The 18,396-nt window shown below is 41.7% G+C and overlaps 1 protein-coding gene across 2 annotated transcripts in view; it reads left to right on the forward strand.

Moving 5' to 3' along the window:
* Nucleotides 1–2,180: 2,180 nt before the first annotated feature.
* Nucleotides 2,181–18,396, forward strand: part of LOC121575127 (serine/threonine-protein phosphatase 6 regulatory ankyrin repeat subunit C) — a 31,882-nt gene continuing 15,666 nt past the window's right edge. For both annotated transcript variants that reach the window (XM_041888006.2, XM_041888007.2), the window contains exons 1-10: nt 2,181–2,362; nt 4,520–4,603; nt 10,359–10,437; nt 10,822–10,892; nt 11,142–11,342; nt 13,167–13,254; nt 13,821–13,963; nt 14,144–14,356; nt 16,018–16,096; nt 16,368–16,482. In XM_041888006.2, coding sequence (XP_041743940.2) covers nt 2,336–2,362; nt 4,520–4,603; nt 10,359–10,437; nt 10,822–10,892; nt 11,142–11,342; nt 13,167–13,254; nt 13,821–13,963; nt 14,144–14,356; nt 16,018–16,096; nt 16,368–16,482 — 1,100 coding nt within the window. In that variant the 5' untranslated portion in view covers nt 2,181–2,335. The remainder of the gene's footprint in view (nt 2,363–4,519; nt 4,604–10,358; nt 10,438–10,821; nt 10,893–11,141; nt 11,343–13,166; nt 13,255–13,820; nt 13,964–14,143; nt 14,357–16,017; nt 16,097–16,367; nt 16,483–18,396) is intronic.

Consider the following 18,396-nt stretch of genomic DNA (forward strand, 5'->3'; position numbering starts at 1 on the left):
GGGTTGTAGACTCCGTCTCATGCTACCACTAGAGTGAAAGCACCGCCAGCATTCAAAAGTGACCAAAACATCAGCCAGGAAGCATAGGAACTGAGAAGTGGTCTGTGGTCACCACCTACAAAACCAGTCCTTTATTGGGGGGTGTCTTGCTAATTGCCTATAATTTCCACCTGTTGTCTATTCCATTTGCACAACAGCATGTGACATTTATTGTCAATCAGTGTTGCTTCCTAAGTGGACAGTTTGATTTCACAGAAGTGTGATTGACTTGGAGTTACATTGTGTTGTTTAAGTGTTCCCTTTATTTTTTTGAGCAGTGTACATCGTACATCTGCACATTGATCTGGTACTCTCTGTATATCTCCATTCTTGTGTATTTTATTTTATTCCTCGTGTTAGTTACTATTTTTTTTATTTTTTTATCTATGCATCGTTGGGAAAGGTTCATAGGCAAGCATTTCATTATGAAGTCCACCAGTTGTATTCAGCGCATGTAATAAATACCATTTTATTTGATTGATAAAGGCATTTTGGGGAGTTAAATGCAACGATAAAACATTATTTATGAAAAGCAATCTATTAATATGGTTTTTGAACGCTATAATTAGTTTAAAAGCATGATATCTGTACTTTTAGTTTATGGTTGACGTAGCTTGTTGGCTATTAGCCAATCAGCGTTTCTTAATGCGTTCAGAGCACCTGAATGCATCCAACTGATATTTACGACTTCACAACCTTACCACTTGGTTAATAATGCAGATTATTTTGAAATGTCATCATGACTAGGTCAGGCCACTCCTACTTAAATTAGGTACATTTCTGCTAATCACGTGACTTATTAGTAGCGTATTTGGCAATGAATGCACTTATCACTATAACCAGGATAAAAAATGTAAGGACAGGTCTGATGGAAACAGACAATTTTTCGGTAAACTTTCCAAATGTCGACAAAACAAAGTACGCTAGACAAGGTGGGATCTTTTTGTGTCGATGAAATTAATTATGCGAGAAATGGTGGTGGAAACGCTTTTATGCACAAATATTGATATAATAACCATCATATCGACGCGATGACGTGTGGTCCTCCCTCCCACTACAACTCGTCGGGAAAGCATGCAGTTTATTAGTCTACAGATTAATTAAATTAGCTATGATTAACTTCACAGGGTTGAAGCGCCTTTCCAATAAATATCGAGGGTCTTATTCTGGTAACATGATTTTCATTTAACTAGGCAAGTCAGTTAAGAACAAATTCTTATTTACAATGACGGCCTACACCGGCCAAACCCGGACGACGCTGGGCCAATTGTGCGCCGAACAACTTGTTCAGACATCAACAACCTATGGGACTTCCAATCACGGCCGTTTGTCATACAGCCTGGAATCGAACCAGGGGGCCTGTAGTGACACCTCAAGCACTGAGATGCAGTGCCTTAGACCACTGCGCCATCGACACTTGGCTGCCGTTTGACAAATACAATATAATCTCGCTCTTTTGTCCATAATAATCTCATCATGTAGGCTATATGTGAGCTCTAGCGAACAGCACGCACATACACTAGCAGAGTGGGCACACTCGCGATATAACGCAAACATTTTTTGTGAGAAAACCCATTAGTAGAGTTGAAAATGCGATGGAAACCCATTTAATTTCAATTTTTTATTAGGTACATGAATTTAACCGCAAAGTTTTTTATGTGCACTATGTCATCATGCACAGCTTTTTTCGGCAACAAGTCAATTTGATGGAAACATCTCTGGTGGGAAAATGCGCGTATTGTTTTTATGCGGATTTTAGAATATTCGCATGAAAATCTCTCGCCAATTGGATGGAAACCTAGCTTCTGTCAACCTTTCTACAAAATATTGTCCAATGATTGTCCAAAAAATGAATTTTCTCAACAACAAAATAAAGCTGAAAAATATACCAACACAAAACTACTCCAGCTAGTTTTCTTGGAAAAGACTGATATAGAAGGGTATAACATTCATTGCAGACATATTTTGTTTCTGACATAGTTACTACATTACTAAACTAAAGGAATAATCTGGTGAATAATTGATACATTTATGGATTTTATGGATAGATGTTGGTACACTATTCAAAGTGACCACTGTATGTCGCTGCTGCACAGTGGCAGTGCACTAGCTAGCTTCTACCAACTGCAGCCGTTCAGAAACGCACACTTGTGTCTATCAGAGCAATAACATCAGCGAGCAAACACGGAAACAGAACGAACCCTTCCCCGAATAATTACCACAATAAAACTAAAAATATCGCAGTTAAATCTCCACCCGATCCTAATGAAGGAGCTTCGACCTGACTGACTAGGAGATGGGAATACAAAACATAACAGACCAGGTGGGTAATGCGAATTAACGTCGTTAGCTAGCTAAAACATTCCTTTTTTAAACCGTTGCTTTCTTTATCACCACTTCCTTATAAGGGCGGGTTTGATAGCTAGCTCACGCTAACTGCGGTGCTTGGCCTTAAACGATGCAGTCTGGTCACATTCTAGATGCTCCAATAAAGTATTCTAACAAGGGACTGTTTGCAAAAATTATGTCACCACTGACTTGTTCGCTTGCTAATGCTAACTAGCTACATTTGGCAATAGGATTTTACACGCGAACGTTAGACCAGCTTGCCTAACCAGTCTATAGTCTACTAAACTACGATTTATGATGGAGTTGAGCGGTCACATAAAATTACGTTTTTATCAAAAACCACTGATTTCAGCACCCAAATAATTACATAGAACAATGTCGTGTGTAATTGCGGGCTATTCGTTGGGTGCTGAAATCAGTAGGTTTTGATAGAAACGTAATTTTATGTGATGTCGGAGCTCCAGTCATCCCACACTAGTTGCCGCTCAACTCCATCATAAATCGTGGAGTTGAGGTTAATCGGCTAGCCAGGCTTCCATTCCATGCGGTAGCTAGTTAGCTAGAATTGGCGACGAGTCCTATTCAGTTTGTAGCCAGCTAACTGTCTAAGCATTTGGGATTTTATGATTTTCAGCATGAACAACTTGTTCAGACATCAACAACCAACCAATGTATTAAATGCTTAGCTAGCTAGCTGCCAGCTAGGAAACTAATTTAGCTACTGTAGGTCGCTGCAATCAGCATCAGCTATCTAGGGACAGGGCTTTCACTAACAGTGTTGTTGGTAAGGTCTCTAGCTAGCTGCGCAGAATGATTGACTATGTATTTAGCTAGCTAACGAGACTCTACGTTAAACAACTATAAAGGAACTATAATAAGCTAGCTTCACTTCAATCAGCTGTTACGATTGAATCACACTGCGTGATGAGGCGTTTTCCAAGTGCGTTGTGTTGGGTGCATGCAGCTAGCTTGTGAGCAAATCTGACTACTAGTGTCTGTCTGCTTGTAATTCCCAATCAAGTTTAAATAGCTAGTTAATGACGTTCATCCACCCTGTATTATCAGGGAAGCACCACACCTATATCATGCTCACATGTAGTCCGACTATGACGTCATAGTTTTATGTGCTTCAGGAGCACCTTTCAAACAATTTAAGAAATTGGACCATATAGGCCAATTTTTTTTGTATTCACAGGAGGATCAGTATGTCATTAGGGTGGCTTGGGGATAAACATCATTAGGCCAGAATTTATGCGTCCACTGCTGTCCGCGCGCGTCTCCACTCATCTCTGCCTTGGCAAAAATCTGTGTTCTCGAACCACATCGCATTTTGTCCCCCAGGACAATGAATGCAAGTCAGTGGTACCTATATTAGCATTTCCCAAATCATGTCCAAATTAAGCAATACGGCCAGAGGAGGTGTGGTATATGGCCAATATACCACTGCTAAGGGCTGTTCTTAGCAGGAGGCAATGCGGAGTGCCTGTATACAGCCATTAGCTGTGGTAAATTGGCCTTATGTCACAAACCCCCGAGGTGCCTTATTGCTATTATAAACTGGTTACTAATGTCATTTTTTTGTCATAACCGTGGTATATAGTCTGATATACCACACATTTCAGCCAATCAGCATTCAGGGCTCAAAACACCCAGTTTATAATCATCTATAAGTAACTTTGAGTCACACAATCAATTTTGAGATACTTAAGGATGATTTGGACAGGAAGGGCGAAAATAAAAAGAGGGGGCTGTACATCAAAACCTCAACCCCCAGTCTAAATAAAAGTTAAACTTTTTTTTTTTTTTTATCATAGTGAGGATATTAATAGTGAGATGTGCAATGTCATTTTGTTCCGATATTAGATTAATTTAATTAAAATAAGATAATTTGACTTCAGTTTTTAAGAGTCAATTACTCAAATGCCAAAATAAAATTTATAAAATAAATTTGAACACAATCTTCAGGGAGCATTTTGCCCCATGGGGGGGGCGGGGCGTTTTGCCCCAATGTTTTTCCCCGATAGAGGGGCAAAACGCCCCGCCCCCCCTCGTAACGTTTCTGTTTTTGCATCTTAAAAACATGGTATTTATTTTAACTCAGAATATTTCATGTGTCTATATTCTCCTCCAGACTCCACTGGTCCAGGCTATATTTAGCCGAAATGCAGAAGAAGTGAAGTTTTTGTTGCACAAGAATGAAGAAGTCAATGCACTGGTAAGATGGCTCGCTACACATGAACATGACCCAGTGTGAATCAACTTCCTCCACATCTTGCACGGTACCCACACTTTCTGAACGGGCCAGCCAGTTAAGCAGGAAGGGATTACCTATCAAATCCTCTACACACTTTGACCTTCCTGTCAACTTTGAATCAGATATAGTTAACATCACACAGAGTCAATCAATCATGCAATTTGGAGCAGTAATGTTATACCCACAATATTTCACACTTCACATTCTTGGTTACAGCTTCCAACAGTAGCTATACATGTTGTTTTCTTCAAGAGCCATCTTGTGAGTGTAAGTTGTATTTTGTGTGTGTGTGTGTGTGCACTGAACGCAAGTACACGTGGCCTATGTATTTGAGGACAAGGAGAAGATTAGTTTATGGTTAAGGGATTGATGGGAGGAAAAGCTTAGCAGTGAGGGATTTTGGGCATCTTCCATCCAATTGTGTAGCTGGTCAGTTAAGGTTCCTCACTCATTCGTTCCACCCCTCTGGTAATCTGACCAGCTGGCTGTCAGATTAAAGGACCCCCCCAGAGGAAGGTGCAGCAACTATTTCAATGTAATTTCCTGTCCTAAAGAGGAGATGCACGTTTAGGTTCCACCTCCAAATAATGACGAAGGCTACTTATACATATTCACAAATTGGGTGTGGGAATTTCCACGTGGAGTTAATAAACATCAACAAATAGGGCAATGACAGCTGTCGGTGTAGCTAGCATGATAACCTTATCTAGCTAGCTATCTTGCTAACCTTATCTAGATAGCTAATGTTATCTGTTGTTGCTGTTTTTTTGTTGTTGACTACACCATATTCAAAAGATTAGCCAGCTGGTGCTATAGCAGGTTCTGGGGCTGGATTTGTCATCATCAATGCTTTAGGGAAAACATCGCCACAGATGGAAACCACTGGCCTATCTTTGACGTCGCCATCTATTATTATCTCCAAAGTTTTGTCATCTTTCATAAATTGCAACCACAAATCCGCCATTGAAATAGTTAGAAAGAATAAGATGAAGCTCCGGTAATATGGATAACTATTGAAAGATAGTTGATATGCGTTTTTCTATATTGTAACGGACACGGTGCAACCTTTGGTAGGTAGGATGCTGGCACGCTTCGGCTGCAGTACAGCAAAGCCAAGTCAGCCCGTGCTCATGGTTCTCACAGTGGAAGTGAAATTATAGGCTACAATGACTTTGCTCTTGATCATGCACGCCACAAATTACATGTAACTAAGTTCCTTGAATTTTATTTCATGGGTGCCTTTTCATTATCTGGATAGACACTTGTGGTTTCTAGCTAATGTTACACCAATAAAAGCAGTGGAGCGTGTAGTGAAGCAAAACTTTAGTGGTCAAAACCATCGACCTTGGGCAACAGGGAGCAGGTTTGCAAAATCCTATCATATCACACAATTTATACCATTTATAAAATGGTCAGATATAGATACACTACCAGTCAAAAGTTTGGACACACCTACTCATTCAAGGGTTTTTCATTATTTTTACAATTTTCTACATTGTAGAATAATAGTGAAGACATCAAAACTATGAAATAACACATGGAATCATGTAGTAACCAAAAAGTGTTAAACAAATCAAAATATATTTTATATTTGAGATTCTTCAAAGTAGCCACCCTTTGCCTTGATGACAGCTTTGCACACTCTTGGCATTCTCTCAACCAGCTTCATGAGGAATGGTTTTCCAACAGTCTTGAAGGAGTTCCCACATGCTGAGCACTTGTTGGCTGCTTTTCTTTCACTCTGGGGTCCAACTCATCCCAAACCATCTCAATTGGGTTGAGGTCAGGTGATTGTGGAGGCCAGGTCATCTGATGCAGCACTCCATCACTCTCCTTCTTGGTCAAATAGCCTTTACACAGCCTGGAGGTGTGTTTTGGGTCATTGTCCTGTTGAAAAACAAATGATAGTCCCACTAAGCACAAACCAGATGGGATGACGTATCGCTGCAGAATGCTGTGGTAGCCATGCTGGTTAAGTGTGCCTTGAATTCTAAATAAATCACTGACAGTGTCACCAGCAAAGCACCCCCACACCATAACGCCTCCTCCTCCATGCTTCATGGTGGGAACCACACATGCGGAGATCCTCCGTTCACCTACTCTGCGTCTCACAAAGACATGGCGGTTGTGACCAAAAATCTCAAATTTGGACTCATCAGACCAAAGGACAGATTTCCACCGATCTAAAATCCATTGCTTGTGTTTCTTGGCTCAAGCAAGTCTCTTCTTCTTATTGGTGTCCTTTAGTAGTGGTTTTGACCATGAAGGCCTGAAGCATTCGACCATGAAGGCCTGGTTCACGCAGTCTCCTCTGAAAAGTTGATGTTGAGATGTGTCTGTTACTTGAACTCTGTGAAGCATTTATTTGGGCTGCAATCTGAGATGCAGTTAACTCTAATGAATTTATCCTCTGCAGCAGAGGTAACTCTGGGTCTTCCTTTCCTGTGGCGGTCCTCATGATAGCCAGTTTCATCATAGCGCTTGGTGGTTTTTGCGACTGCACTTGAAGAAACTTTCAAAGTTCTTGAAATTTTCCGGATTGACTAACCTTCATGTCTTAAAGTAATGATGGACTGCCATAATATGGACTTGGTCTTTTACCAAATAGGGCTATCTTCTGTAATAACTCATACCTTGTCACAACACAACTGATTGACTCAAACACATTAAGAAGGAAAGAAATTCCACAAATTAACTTTTAATAACACACACCTGTTAATTGAAATACATTCCAGGTGACTACCTCATGAAGCTGGTTGAGAGAATGCTAATTTGAAGAATCTAAAATATATTTTGATTTGTTTAACACTTTTTTGGTTACTACATGATTCCATATGTGTTATTTCATAGTTTTGATGTCTTCAGTATTATTTTACAATGTAGAAAAGTATAAAAAATAAAGACAAATCCTGGAATGAGTAGGTGTGTCCAAACTTTTGACTGCTACTGTATATATAATTATTTGTATTTTACTATACAGACTAGCTAAAAAATAAGTGAAAATTGACAATTTTCTGGTAAAAACTTAAAAACAAAGCGGAGGTGCAAAAACACCACTTTGCACCCCCTATTTTAATTTGCTCCATGGCTCAGGTGGCCAAGTGGACACAAGGCTGTTTGGCTCATCTCAGTCATGAAGAGGAATAACTTTGCAGCTGTTTCTGATTAATAAACAAATGCCATGCTGGTCGGTGGTAACATCAAAATTAATCCCAGCCCTAAAAAGAAATGTAGGTTGAAAATAATTTGTATGTCATATCATAGGAAAATAAACTGCATTCACACGGATTTGCACGAAGTGGGCATTTTGGATTTGTCACTTCAAGGCCAAATATACATTGAGCTCCAAAAGTATTGGGACAGTGACACATTTTTTGTTGTTTTGTCTCTGTACTCCAGCACTTTGGATTTGAAATTATACAAGGTTAAAGTGCAGACTGCCAGCTTTTATTTGAGGGTATTTTCATCCAACCGTTTAGAAATTACAGCACTTTTTGCACATAGTCCCCCCCATTTTAGGGGACCAAAAGTATTGGGAAAAATTAACTTATATGTATTAAAGTAGTAGAAAGTTAAGTGTTTTGGTCCTATATTCATAGCACGCAATTACTACATCAAGCTTGTGACTACACATTTATTGGATGCATTTGATGTTTGTTTTGGTTGTTTCAAATTATTTTGTGCGTATTAGAAATGAATGGTAAATAATGTGTTGTGTCATTTTGGAGTCACCTTTTATTGTAAATATGAATTGAATATGTTTCTAAACACCTTCACATTAATGTGGATGTTTCCATGATTAAGGATAGTCCTGAATGAATCGTGAATAATGATGAGTTACAGATTTACAGAGGCATAGGTATCATAAAATAAAACAATGCTAACTTCCTCTGTTATTGTAATGGTGAGAGGTTAGCATGTCTTGGGGGTATGATATTTGTGCATCTGTAACTTTCTCATTCATCATAGTCATTGTATTATTTCAAATCCAAAGTTCTGTAGTACAGAGCCAAAACAACAAAATGTGCCACTGTATAATACCATCGTCTTTCAACTCGAAAAAGTGGATTTCTACTGGTGTGGGTGTTTAAAGAGCCCTGACACCATGCTCTAGGTCCACTTTACTTACACACACACACACAGGCAGCCTTCACTTTCAGTTTCACAGGAGTTGAAACAGGGCGAGGCTGGGGCGCCTAATGTGAATAAGGGTGTGTAAAAAGGGGAAAGAAGCTTCTACAGTGGAGAGGAAAGGTTCTCAAATTGCTGAGCGGATGCTTTAAATCAGCACTGGTTCAAATATGGCTTGGTGCCAGCTATGGCTTGTAGCTGCAATTTGTCAAATGTCACAACAAAAACTTAAACCAGTAAATCAGTTTCTATTATATATTAATATACTTTGCATTTGCAATGGAGTCAAATATTATACCACTGTAAATACTCAGTTGTGGCCACTAGACTTGGGGCTGTATTCAATCACTACCTAAAAGTCAAAGAATAAATTATGTTCTAGCACCGCAAAAAAACAGGTTTGAATTAATATGCAGTTGAGCTTCTTGTACTTCACTTTCACATGGTTAACATAGTTTGGTCGCCTTAATGCATCCAAACATTAATTCTTGCAGTGCAAGACAGATTCAATATTTGACTTGTACGACCAAAACCCACAGGGACCCTTGTCCATAAACAGCCTCTCCTCCTGGAGGCCTAAAATTCTCACACGGCCTCCTTCAGTCAGTCAGTGATTGAATGATGTGTATGGAGAATAAGACAGTGATTTCCTTACTAGAGCTGCAATGAGTGAGGCCTGAGCCATGAGTCATTCACTGGTGGGTTTACACTGACTGCACACATTCCAGTAGGGAGGACAGGGTCAGCTAACAGGCTAGAGATGCCTGAGGTGGATTTCAGGCCCTTCTTTCGTTGCCTGGCTACCCAGACTCCTTGCTCCGGCCAAAGGCTAACGTTAGTTTCTTCTCCGCAATGAGTCTGGATCTGAGTACTTCCCTATGTTTTCTAGAATGGAATCACATTATAACCATTCTGATTGGTTCCAAAAACCAATTGGTTAGGCCAGCGCCAAAACACACGTGGGTATGCTGCGTTTTGAAAATGTGGGACTCTGTTAGAGATTATCCAATCGCTGAGAATTTATGTACGATGCCCCTCATTTTGACGTCCCCACAAACGTCTTCAACGATGGCAGTCTCAGACTGAAGTATGTAGCGAACATATAGAGCAGTGGAAGAATTCAGTTTAAGTCGTCAGGGAACATCATTCAGTTTGCAGAAGAAAAAAATTAAATCAGGTCTAGCTCCCTGCAAAATTATTAGATACAGCAGACCTAACCCCGACTGATCATTTTGTGTGAGATAAAAGTTCCACTGTGCATTCATACTGAATATTCTGAGGACCTAGGCTACAGGCCAACATGTATGACAGACCTTTTTACTTGAATTTTTTGCAGGTTGATGGCAATCTATTTCTGTATTTTCAATATCCTGTAATTTAAAGCTATTTTACGTAGTTGGTATCAAGTTCAAACCTGTCATATTGTAGCATGTCACATTTTATATTCTTTCGCTTTGGGGTGTATAATTCAACTCACTGTTTTGATTTTAATACACTGCCTTGGGATGATGTTATCAGAACCAACAGTGGGCTTAAATCTGGGGTCTTGCTGACTGTTGTTTCTCTGTCTGCTGTCTCTCCTCAGGACCAAGAACGCCGTACCCCCTTACATGCTGCTGCGTGTTTGGGCGATGTTCACATTATGGACCTCCTCATTAATTCAGGTAACGTTCTCAAGCATGAGACAGACAGTTTTCAGAGTAATTTGCATTATTCACTCAATTATCCCTATCCTATTGTTGAATAAAGGACAGTTAATCATATTATCTGTTAGAATATACAACCAGCATTGAAAGCCTTCACTCTAGTCAATGATGTTGAGAAGCCCTATCCTAAAGGCAGATACTGATAATGAAACCAGATAAGTGTGCAAATGTTACTGACCATCTGAGGTCCATTGTGATTGGCTGAATTGGCTCAGATTTTCAACACTTATCTGCATATGTTCTTTCTATTGGTTGATCTGAGCTACAGAATAGTTGACTGAGTTTGCCCTCTATCTCTCGCTTTCTCTCTCTCTCGCTTACTCGCTCCTCTCTCTCTCTCAGGTGCTAGTATTAACGCTAAGGACCAAGGCTGGCTGACTCCCCTGCATCGGGCAGCTGCCTCACAGAACGAAGTAAGACCATCTTTGCATGACAGTGCCACGTGAAGGGCAGGTCAAATACAATATGTAAAACCTGCTACAGTCATTTCACTGGAATTCCTCATCAGTCTTAATAGCAATTCTCAGTGCTAATTTTCTTAAATTAATCTGCCATACTGATTACCTATCACCTCTCCTTCCTTGAATGAGTAGCTATATGAATGTCGTTGATAAAGTCACACTCCTCATACTTGTTATTTATTCTCCTACCGTCTTTCCCAGAAGGCCGTGGGGCTGCTGCTGAGACAGGATGCGGAGGTCAATGCCCGGGATAAATTCTGGCAGACGCCGTTGCACGTGGCTGCGGCCAACCGGGCCACACGCTGCGCTGAGGCCCTCATCCCCAAGCTGAGCAGCCTGAATGTGGCGGACCGCTCCGGCAGGACGGCCCTGCACCACGCTGCACACAGCGGCCACGTGGAGGTCAGGGGTCACAGCGGGGTTTTATGGTCATAGGGTGGAGGGTTTTGAGTAATACTGAAATGGCACCCAATCCCATATACAGTGAGGGAAAAAAGTATTTGATCCCCTGCTGATTTTGTACGTTTGCCCACTGACAAAGAAATGATCAGTCTATAATTTTAATGGTAGGTTTATTTGAAGAGTGAGAGACAGAATAACAAAAAAAAAATCAAAATGTTATAATTTATTTGCATTTTAATGAGGGAAATAAGTATTTGACCCCCTCTCAATCAGATAGATTTCTGGCTCCCAGGTGTCTTTTATACAGGTAACGAGCTGAGATTAGGAGCACACTCTTAAAGGGAGTGCTCCTAATCTCAGTTTGTTACCTGTATAAAAGACACCTGTCCACAGAAGCAATCAATCAATCAGATTCCAAACTCTCCACCATGGCCAAGACCAAAGAGCTCTCCAAGGATGTCAGGGACAAGATTGTAGACCTACACAAGGCTGGAATGGGCTACAAGACCATCGCCAAGCAGCTTGGTGAGAAGGTGACAACAGTTGGTGCGATTATTCGCAAATGGAATAAACACAAAAGAACTGTCAATCTCCCTCGGCCTGGGGCTCCATGCAAGATCTCACCTCGTGGAGTTGCAATGATCATGAGAACAGTGAGGAATCAGCACAGAACTACACGGGAGGATCTTGTCAATGATCTCAAGGCAGCTGGGACCATAGTCACCAAGAAAACAATTGGTAACACACTACGCCGTGAAGGACTGAAATCCTGCAGCGCCCGCAAGGTCCCCCTGCTCAAGAAAGCACATATACAGGCCCGTCTGAAGTTTGCCAATGAACATCTGAATGATTCAGAGGAGAACTGGGTGAAAGTGTTGTGGTCAGATGAGACCAAAATCAAGCTCTTTGGCATCAACTCAACTCGCCAGGTTTGGAGGAGGAGGAATGCTGCCTATGACCCCAAGAACACCATCCCCACCGTCAAACATGGAGGTGGAAACATTATACTTTGGGGCTGTTTTTCTGCTAAGGGGACAGGACAACATCACCGCATCAAAGGGACGATGGACGGGGCCATGTACCGTCAAATCTTGGGTGAGAACCTCCTTCCCTCAGCCAGGGCATTGAAAATGGGTCATGGATGGGTATTCCAGCATGACAATGACCCAAAACACACGGCCAAGGCAACAAAGGAGTGGCTCAAGAAGAAGCACATTAAGGTCCTGGAGTGGCCTAGCCAGTCTCCAGACCTTAATCCCATAGAAAATCTGTGGAAGGAGCTGAATGTTCGAGTTGCCAAACGTCAGCCTCGAAACCTTAATGACCCAGAGAAGATCTGCAAAGAGGAGTGGAACAAAATCCCTCCTGAGATGTGTGCAAACCTGGTGGCCAACTACAAGAAACGTCTGACCTCTGTGATTGCCAACAAGGGTTTTGCCACAAAGTACTAAGTCATGTTTTGCAGAGGGGTCAAATACTTATTTCCCTCATTAAAATGCAAATCAATTTATAACATTTTTGACATGTGTTTTTCTGGATTTTGTTGTTGTTATTCTGTCTCTCGCTGTTCAAATAAACCTACCATTAAAATTATAGACTGATCATGTCTTTGTCAGTGGGCAAACGTACAAAATCAGCAGGGGATAAAATACTTTTTTCCCTCACTGTATAGTGCACTATTCTTGACCAGGGCCCGCATAGTGTCCACTATATAAGGAATAGGTGCCATTTCAGACGCAGCCTAGGTGCTGAATTGGTCTTCCTCTACTCAGAAAGGTGGCTTACTGTGCTCGTTTTAACTCAGTATCTCCTGTCTGTTTCCAGATGGTGAATTTGCTCCTCAACAAAGGGGCCAACCTGAGTGCCAGTGATAAGAAGGAGAGGCAGCCAATCCACTGGGCCGCATACCTCGGTGGGTGGGACCTTAGAACGGACACTTTTCCTGACATTGACACACTTTCCTCCTTGTTCAAGAGGGTTGGCCTGAACAAAGGCACTGAGCAGATTCACTGATCTACAAATCAACTTGCAAACTTCCCATCAAGGGATTAGGGTTGTCATGATACCAGTATCCCGATACCATATTTTCCATGGCAAAAAAAGAAAACACAAATTGGATTAAACTCTATTGTCCTATAAAAAGCTACTTTATGTACAATTGTGGGTGCTATAGCTCGCAAAATAAACATGTGACTCTAGGTGACAAATTAATGCTGTTTGGTTCTAACGTTAGGTCGGTTTTCCTCAAGGAATTAAATCCACTTCCATTTTTGTTTCCTTGCCACGATAATTCAGAGTATTGTGATACTGGTAGCGTGACAACCCTACAAGGGATACTTGTATACAAAGAAAAGCAAATCTGTGAAAAATTGCATATCCTCACGCACAAGCAGAAAATTGCCACGGCTTTCGTTAACCTGTCTGTGTCTGTAGTGTCTGTATGTTCCATGAATGTATGGTTGTCTCCTCTTCCCTCAGGGCATCTGCAGATCGTGAAGCTACTGGTGTCGCGGAGTGCGGACGCCATGTGCAGGGACAAGCGCGGTTATACCCCACTCCACGCCGCCGCTGCCAGCGGCCAGATTGAGGTGGTCAAGTACCTGCTGCGGCTGGGGTCAGAGGTGAGGGGCCAGGGTGTGGGGCTTCCTATTATTGAATTCTTTGCTTGTGTGTTTTTTACAAAAGTGCATTCCTAGTATAATTTAGGTTAGGGCCTATCAGGAAAATCTCCAGGCCCTTTTACCTTCCCAACTCCCACCACCATCTCTAGTCAAATTTCTGCCTTTTTGTCTCCACGTCAGATTGATGAGCCTAATGCCTTTGGGAACACAGCGCTCCACATGGCGTGCTACACGGGCCAGGAGGCGGTGGCCAACGAGCTGGTGAACCGCGGCGCCAACGTCAACCAGCCCAACCACCACGGCGGCACGCCGCTGCACCTGGCCGCTGTCTCCACCAACGGGGCGCTCTGCCTCGAGCTGCTAGTCAACAACGGTGCTGATGTCAACATGCAGGTCAGTCAGAGGAGACCAGGGAAATGAGGGATTGGTTTCAACCCCAAATGGCACCCTATTCTTTATATAGTGCACTAATTTTGACCAGAACCAAAAAAGTATTTGATCCCCTGCTGATTTTGTACGTTTGCCCACTGACAAAGACATGATTTACATTTACATTTGAGTCATTTAGCAGACACTCTTATCCAGAGCGACTTACAGGAGCATGATCAGTCTATACATTTAATGGTAGGTTTATTTGAACAGTGAGAGACAGAATAACAACAAAAGAAATCCAGAAAAACGCATGTCAAAAATGTTATAAATTGATTTGCATTTTAATGAGGGAAATAAGTATTTGACCCCTCTGCAAAACATGACTTAGTACTTGGTGGCAAAACCCTTGTTGGTAATCACAGAGGTCAGACGTTTCTTGTAGTTGGCCACCAGGTTTGCACACATCTCAGGAGGGATTTTGTCCCACTCCTCTTTGCAGATCTTCTCCAAGTCTTTAAGGTTTGGAGGCTGACGTTTGGCAACTCGAACATTCAGCTCCCTCCACAGATTTTCTATGGGATTAAGGTCTGGAGACTGGCTAGGCCACTCCAGGACCTTAATGTGCTTCTTCTTGAGCCACTCCTTTGTTGCCTTGGCCGTGTGTTTTGGGTCATTGTCATGCTGGAATACCCATCCACGACCCATTTTCAATGCCCTGGCTGTGGGAAGGAGGTTCTCACCCAAGATTTGACGGTACATGGCCCTGTCCATCGTCCCTTTGATGTGGTGAAGTTGTCCTGTCCCCTTAGCAGAAAAACACCCCCAAAGCATAATGTTTCCACCTCCATGTTTGACGGTGGGGATGGTGTTCTTGGGGTCATAGGCAGCATTCCTCCTCCTCCAAACACAGCGAGTTGAATTGATGCCAGAGAGCTCGATTTTGGTCTCATCTGACCACAACACTTTCACCCAGTTCTCCTCTGAATCATTCAGATGTTCATTGGCAAACTTCAGACGGGCCTGTATATGTGCTTTCTTGAGCAGGGGGACCTTGCGGGCGCTGCAGGATTTCAGTCCTTCACGGCGTATTGTTTTCTTGGTGACTATGGTCCCAGCTGCCTTGAGATCATTGACAAGATCCTCCCGTGTAGTTCTGGGCTGATTCCTCACCGTTCTCATGATCATTGCAACTCCACGAGGTGAGATCTTGCATGGAGCCCCAGGCAAAGGGAGATTGACAGTTATTTTGTGTTTCTTCCATTTGCGAATAATCGCACCAACTGTTGTCACCTTCTCACCAAGCTGCTTGGCGATGGTCTTGTAGCCCATTCCAGCCTTGTGTAGGTCTACAATCTTGTCCCTGACATCCTTGGAGAGCTCTTTGGTTTTGGCCATGGTGGAGAGTTTGGAATCTGATTGATTGCTTCTGTGGACAGGTGTCTTTTATACAGGTAACAAGCTGATATTAGGAGCACTCCCTTTAAGAGTGTGCTCCTAATCTCAGCTCGTTACCTGTATAAAAGACACCTGGGAGCCAGAAATCTTTCTGATTGAGAGGGGGTCAAATAATTATTTCCCTCATTAAAATGCAAATAAATTTATAACATTTTTGACATGTTTGAGGTAAATCAATTATTTTCATAACAAGAAATGTTTTTGTTTGTTCTCTCTTTCTCTCACAGAGTAAAGAAGGGAAGAGCCCTTTGCATATGGCCGCTATTCACGGGCGCTTCACCCGCTCCCAGATCCTTATCCAAAACGGTAACCACACACATTATAAAACACAATATTATCACACACTACACTACAAATACAAGAATAGCGTGTTTGTGAAAAGTGCTTGCAATATTTCAGGGAACAAACTTCAGTTGAAGCGCACCAGCCAAACATACCCAACACTCATATCCTCCAGCCCATTGCAACCACAACAACTCCAACAGCCGGATGTCATCTCATAACTTTGTGAAAAACAATATGGTGCAAATCTCCTCTGTCCCTAACCACATCCCCTCTCTCTCTCTCCTGTGTGCAGGTGGGGATATCGACTGTGTAGATAAATACGGCAATACTCCTCTTCACGTTGCTGCTAAGCACGGCCACGAGCTGCTGATCAGCACCCTGATGACTAACGGTGCTGACACAGCCAGGTGAGAGAGTGTTTTCCATAAGCGCGGCTACTTTCCACTTCATAAATTAACTAGTCTTCATGTCATTTAAAAGTTTCAATTTGCTAGTCAGAAAAGTCCATATAGCCTTCTCCTGCTAGAATGAACGGTATGCATCTTCTAGTGATCTACTAATATGACAGGCGCCTGTCAGTCATAAAGCAAGCAATGACAGGGAAACACTGCAGGGCCCAATTTCCCAAAAGCATCTTAACACTAGAACCGCCATAGGCCAACGGCCACTGACTTGATTTTGTAAATTAAAAAAATCAGCCCCCCAAAAAAGCTATGTTCTGTTCCTTCCCTGACTTTTCCTAAACGTTTGTATTTTACACTGCTCATTTGTCCGAATTTTGAAATCACAAACAAAAAAGTATTTAGAGCCTTTTACCCGTTTTTTTTTTTTTTTTACACCTAACTTAACCCGCCATGGCAATGTGCTGTAGGACGTTGGTACCCAGCCAGGCGCTAATGCATATCTCTCCTCACTGAATGACAAATGAATGAATGGGCGATAATTGTGCACCTTCACAATTTAATTTAAATTAGACCTAACTGAATGATAAGGAGGGTGAAGAGGTTGATTTAATTTAGAAAGACAATAGTGTAATGATGATTTTGTGTTATGCCTATTAATTAGCAGCAAATAATTTGACCGTGCTGCTTGGGGGTTGATACCATTCTCTTTTACGTTTTACTTTGTAAGAAGAAGCTGTTTTTTATTTACTATACTCTATTACTAATCAAATTTATTGTAAGGGAAACGAAAACATGCTACATGTTGCAGTAGGCCTTTAGAATAATGCAAAACATATCCTTGACTCTATCCAACTTGATGAGCGGGAAACAAATAATGCCAGTCAGCCTGCACAGCCGGACCATTCAAACTTCACTTAAACCATACCGAAAAAATTTCACACATAATAAGAGTTAGCCTATAGACAATATTAAATTGACAATCTGATGAGCATATTCTGCAGTTTCTATTACACTTACCTTTGTCAAATAACTCTCATAATTCAAGAGGTGCAGCTCTATTTCCAAATGTCACTTTTTCCAAGAGTATCCGTGCTGTCTATGCATTCAGCACATGACCACTCGCGCGGCAGCTTTGCTCTGGCTACTAAGCAAAAAGTAACATAAGAAACGTAAAATTAAAATATGCTATTCTGTTGTCAATGGATGAGTGGGCGATAGAAAGCAGATAGAAACTGATAATGGTGCATGTGACTTCACTGAACTGAATGATGAGGAGAGTGAAGAAGATGATTGAATTTAGAACAATAGTGTAATTCTGATGGAGTATTGTGGGCGTTGTGACAATGTGTGTGTACTTCCCAAAGGCACGCTGAACCCAACGAATGGACTCATTGCAAATGCTGCAGAATTTAGATGAGTTGGAGTGGATGGAGGATCAGATATTGAGCTTGAAATTGACGTGGATGTGGAGTCATTTTGGTCTGATAGGTATGGGATGGACTTTTTCCGAGAGACCATGCCACGCAACCGCCTCAGAGAGATTATGCGACACCTGCGGCAGGTGCACACGAAACAAGGCCCATGAAAACTGTGTGCAGTGCAACCGATTTTGTTTGTGGGGCTTGCTCACACAAAGCACCAAAGCTGTGTGCTGACTGTGGACCCAAAGCATAAAGAGAAGACAAGATTGGTTAATGCGTAAAGGCATGCGTATAAGGGCACAATACAGTGTCCAATACAATCAACAAATGACTTTTTATATCTTCTCATGAATATACAGTACATTCGGAAAGTATTCAGACCCCTTCACTTTTTCCACATTTTGTTACGTTACAGACTTATTCTAAAATGGATTACCGTAAATAAAACATTTCCCTCATCAATCTACACACAACACCCCATAATGACAAAGTGAAA

The sequence above is a fragment of the Coregonus clupeaformis genome, chromosome 10, assembly GCF_020615455.1.
Source record: "Coregonus clupeaformis isolate EN_2021a chromosome 10, ASM2061545v1, whole genome shotgun sequence".
NCBI lineage: Eukaryota > Metazoa > Chordata > Actinopteri > Salmoniformes > Salmonidae > Coregonus > Coregonus clupeaformis.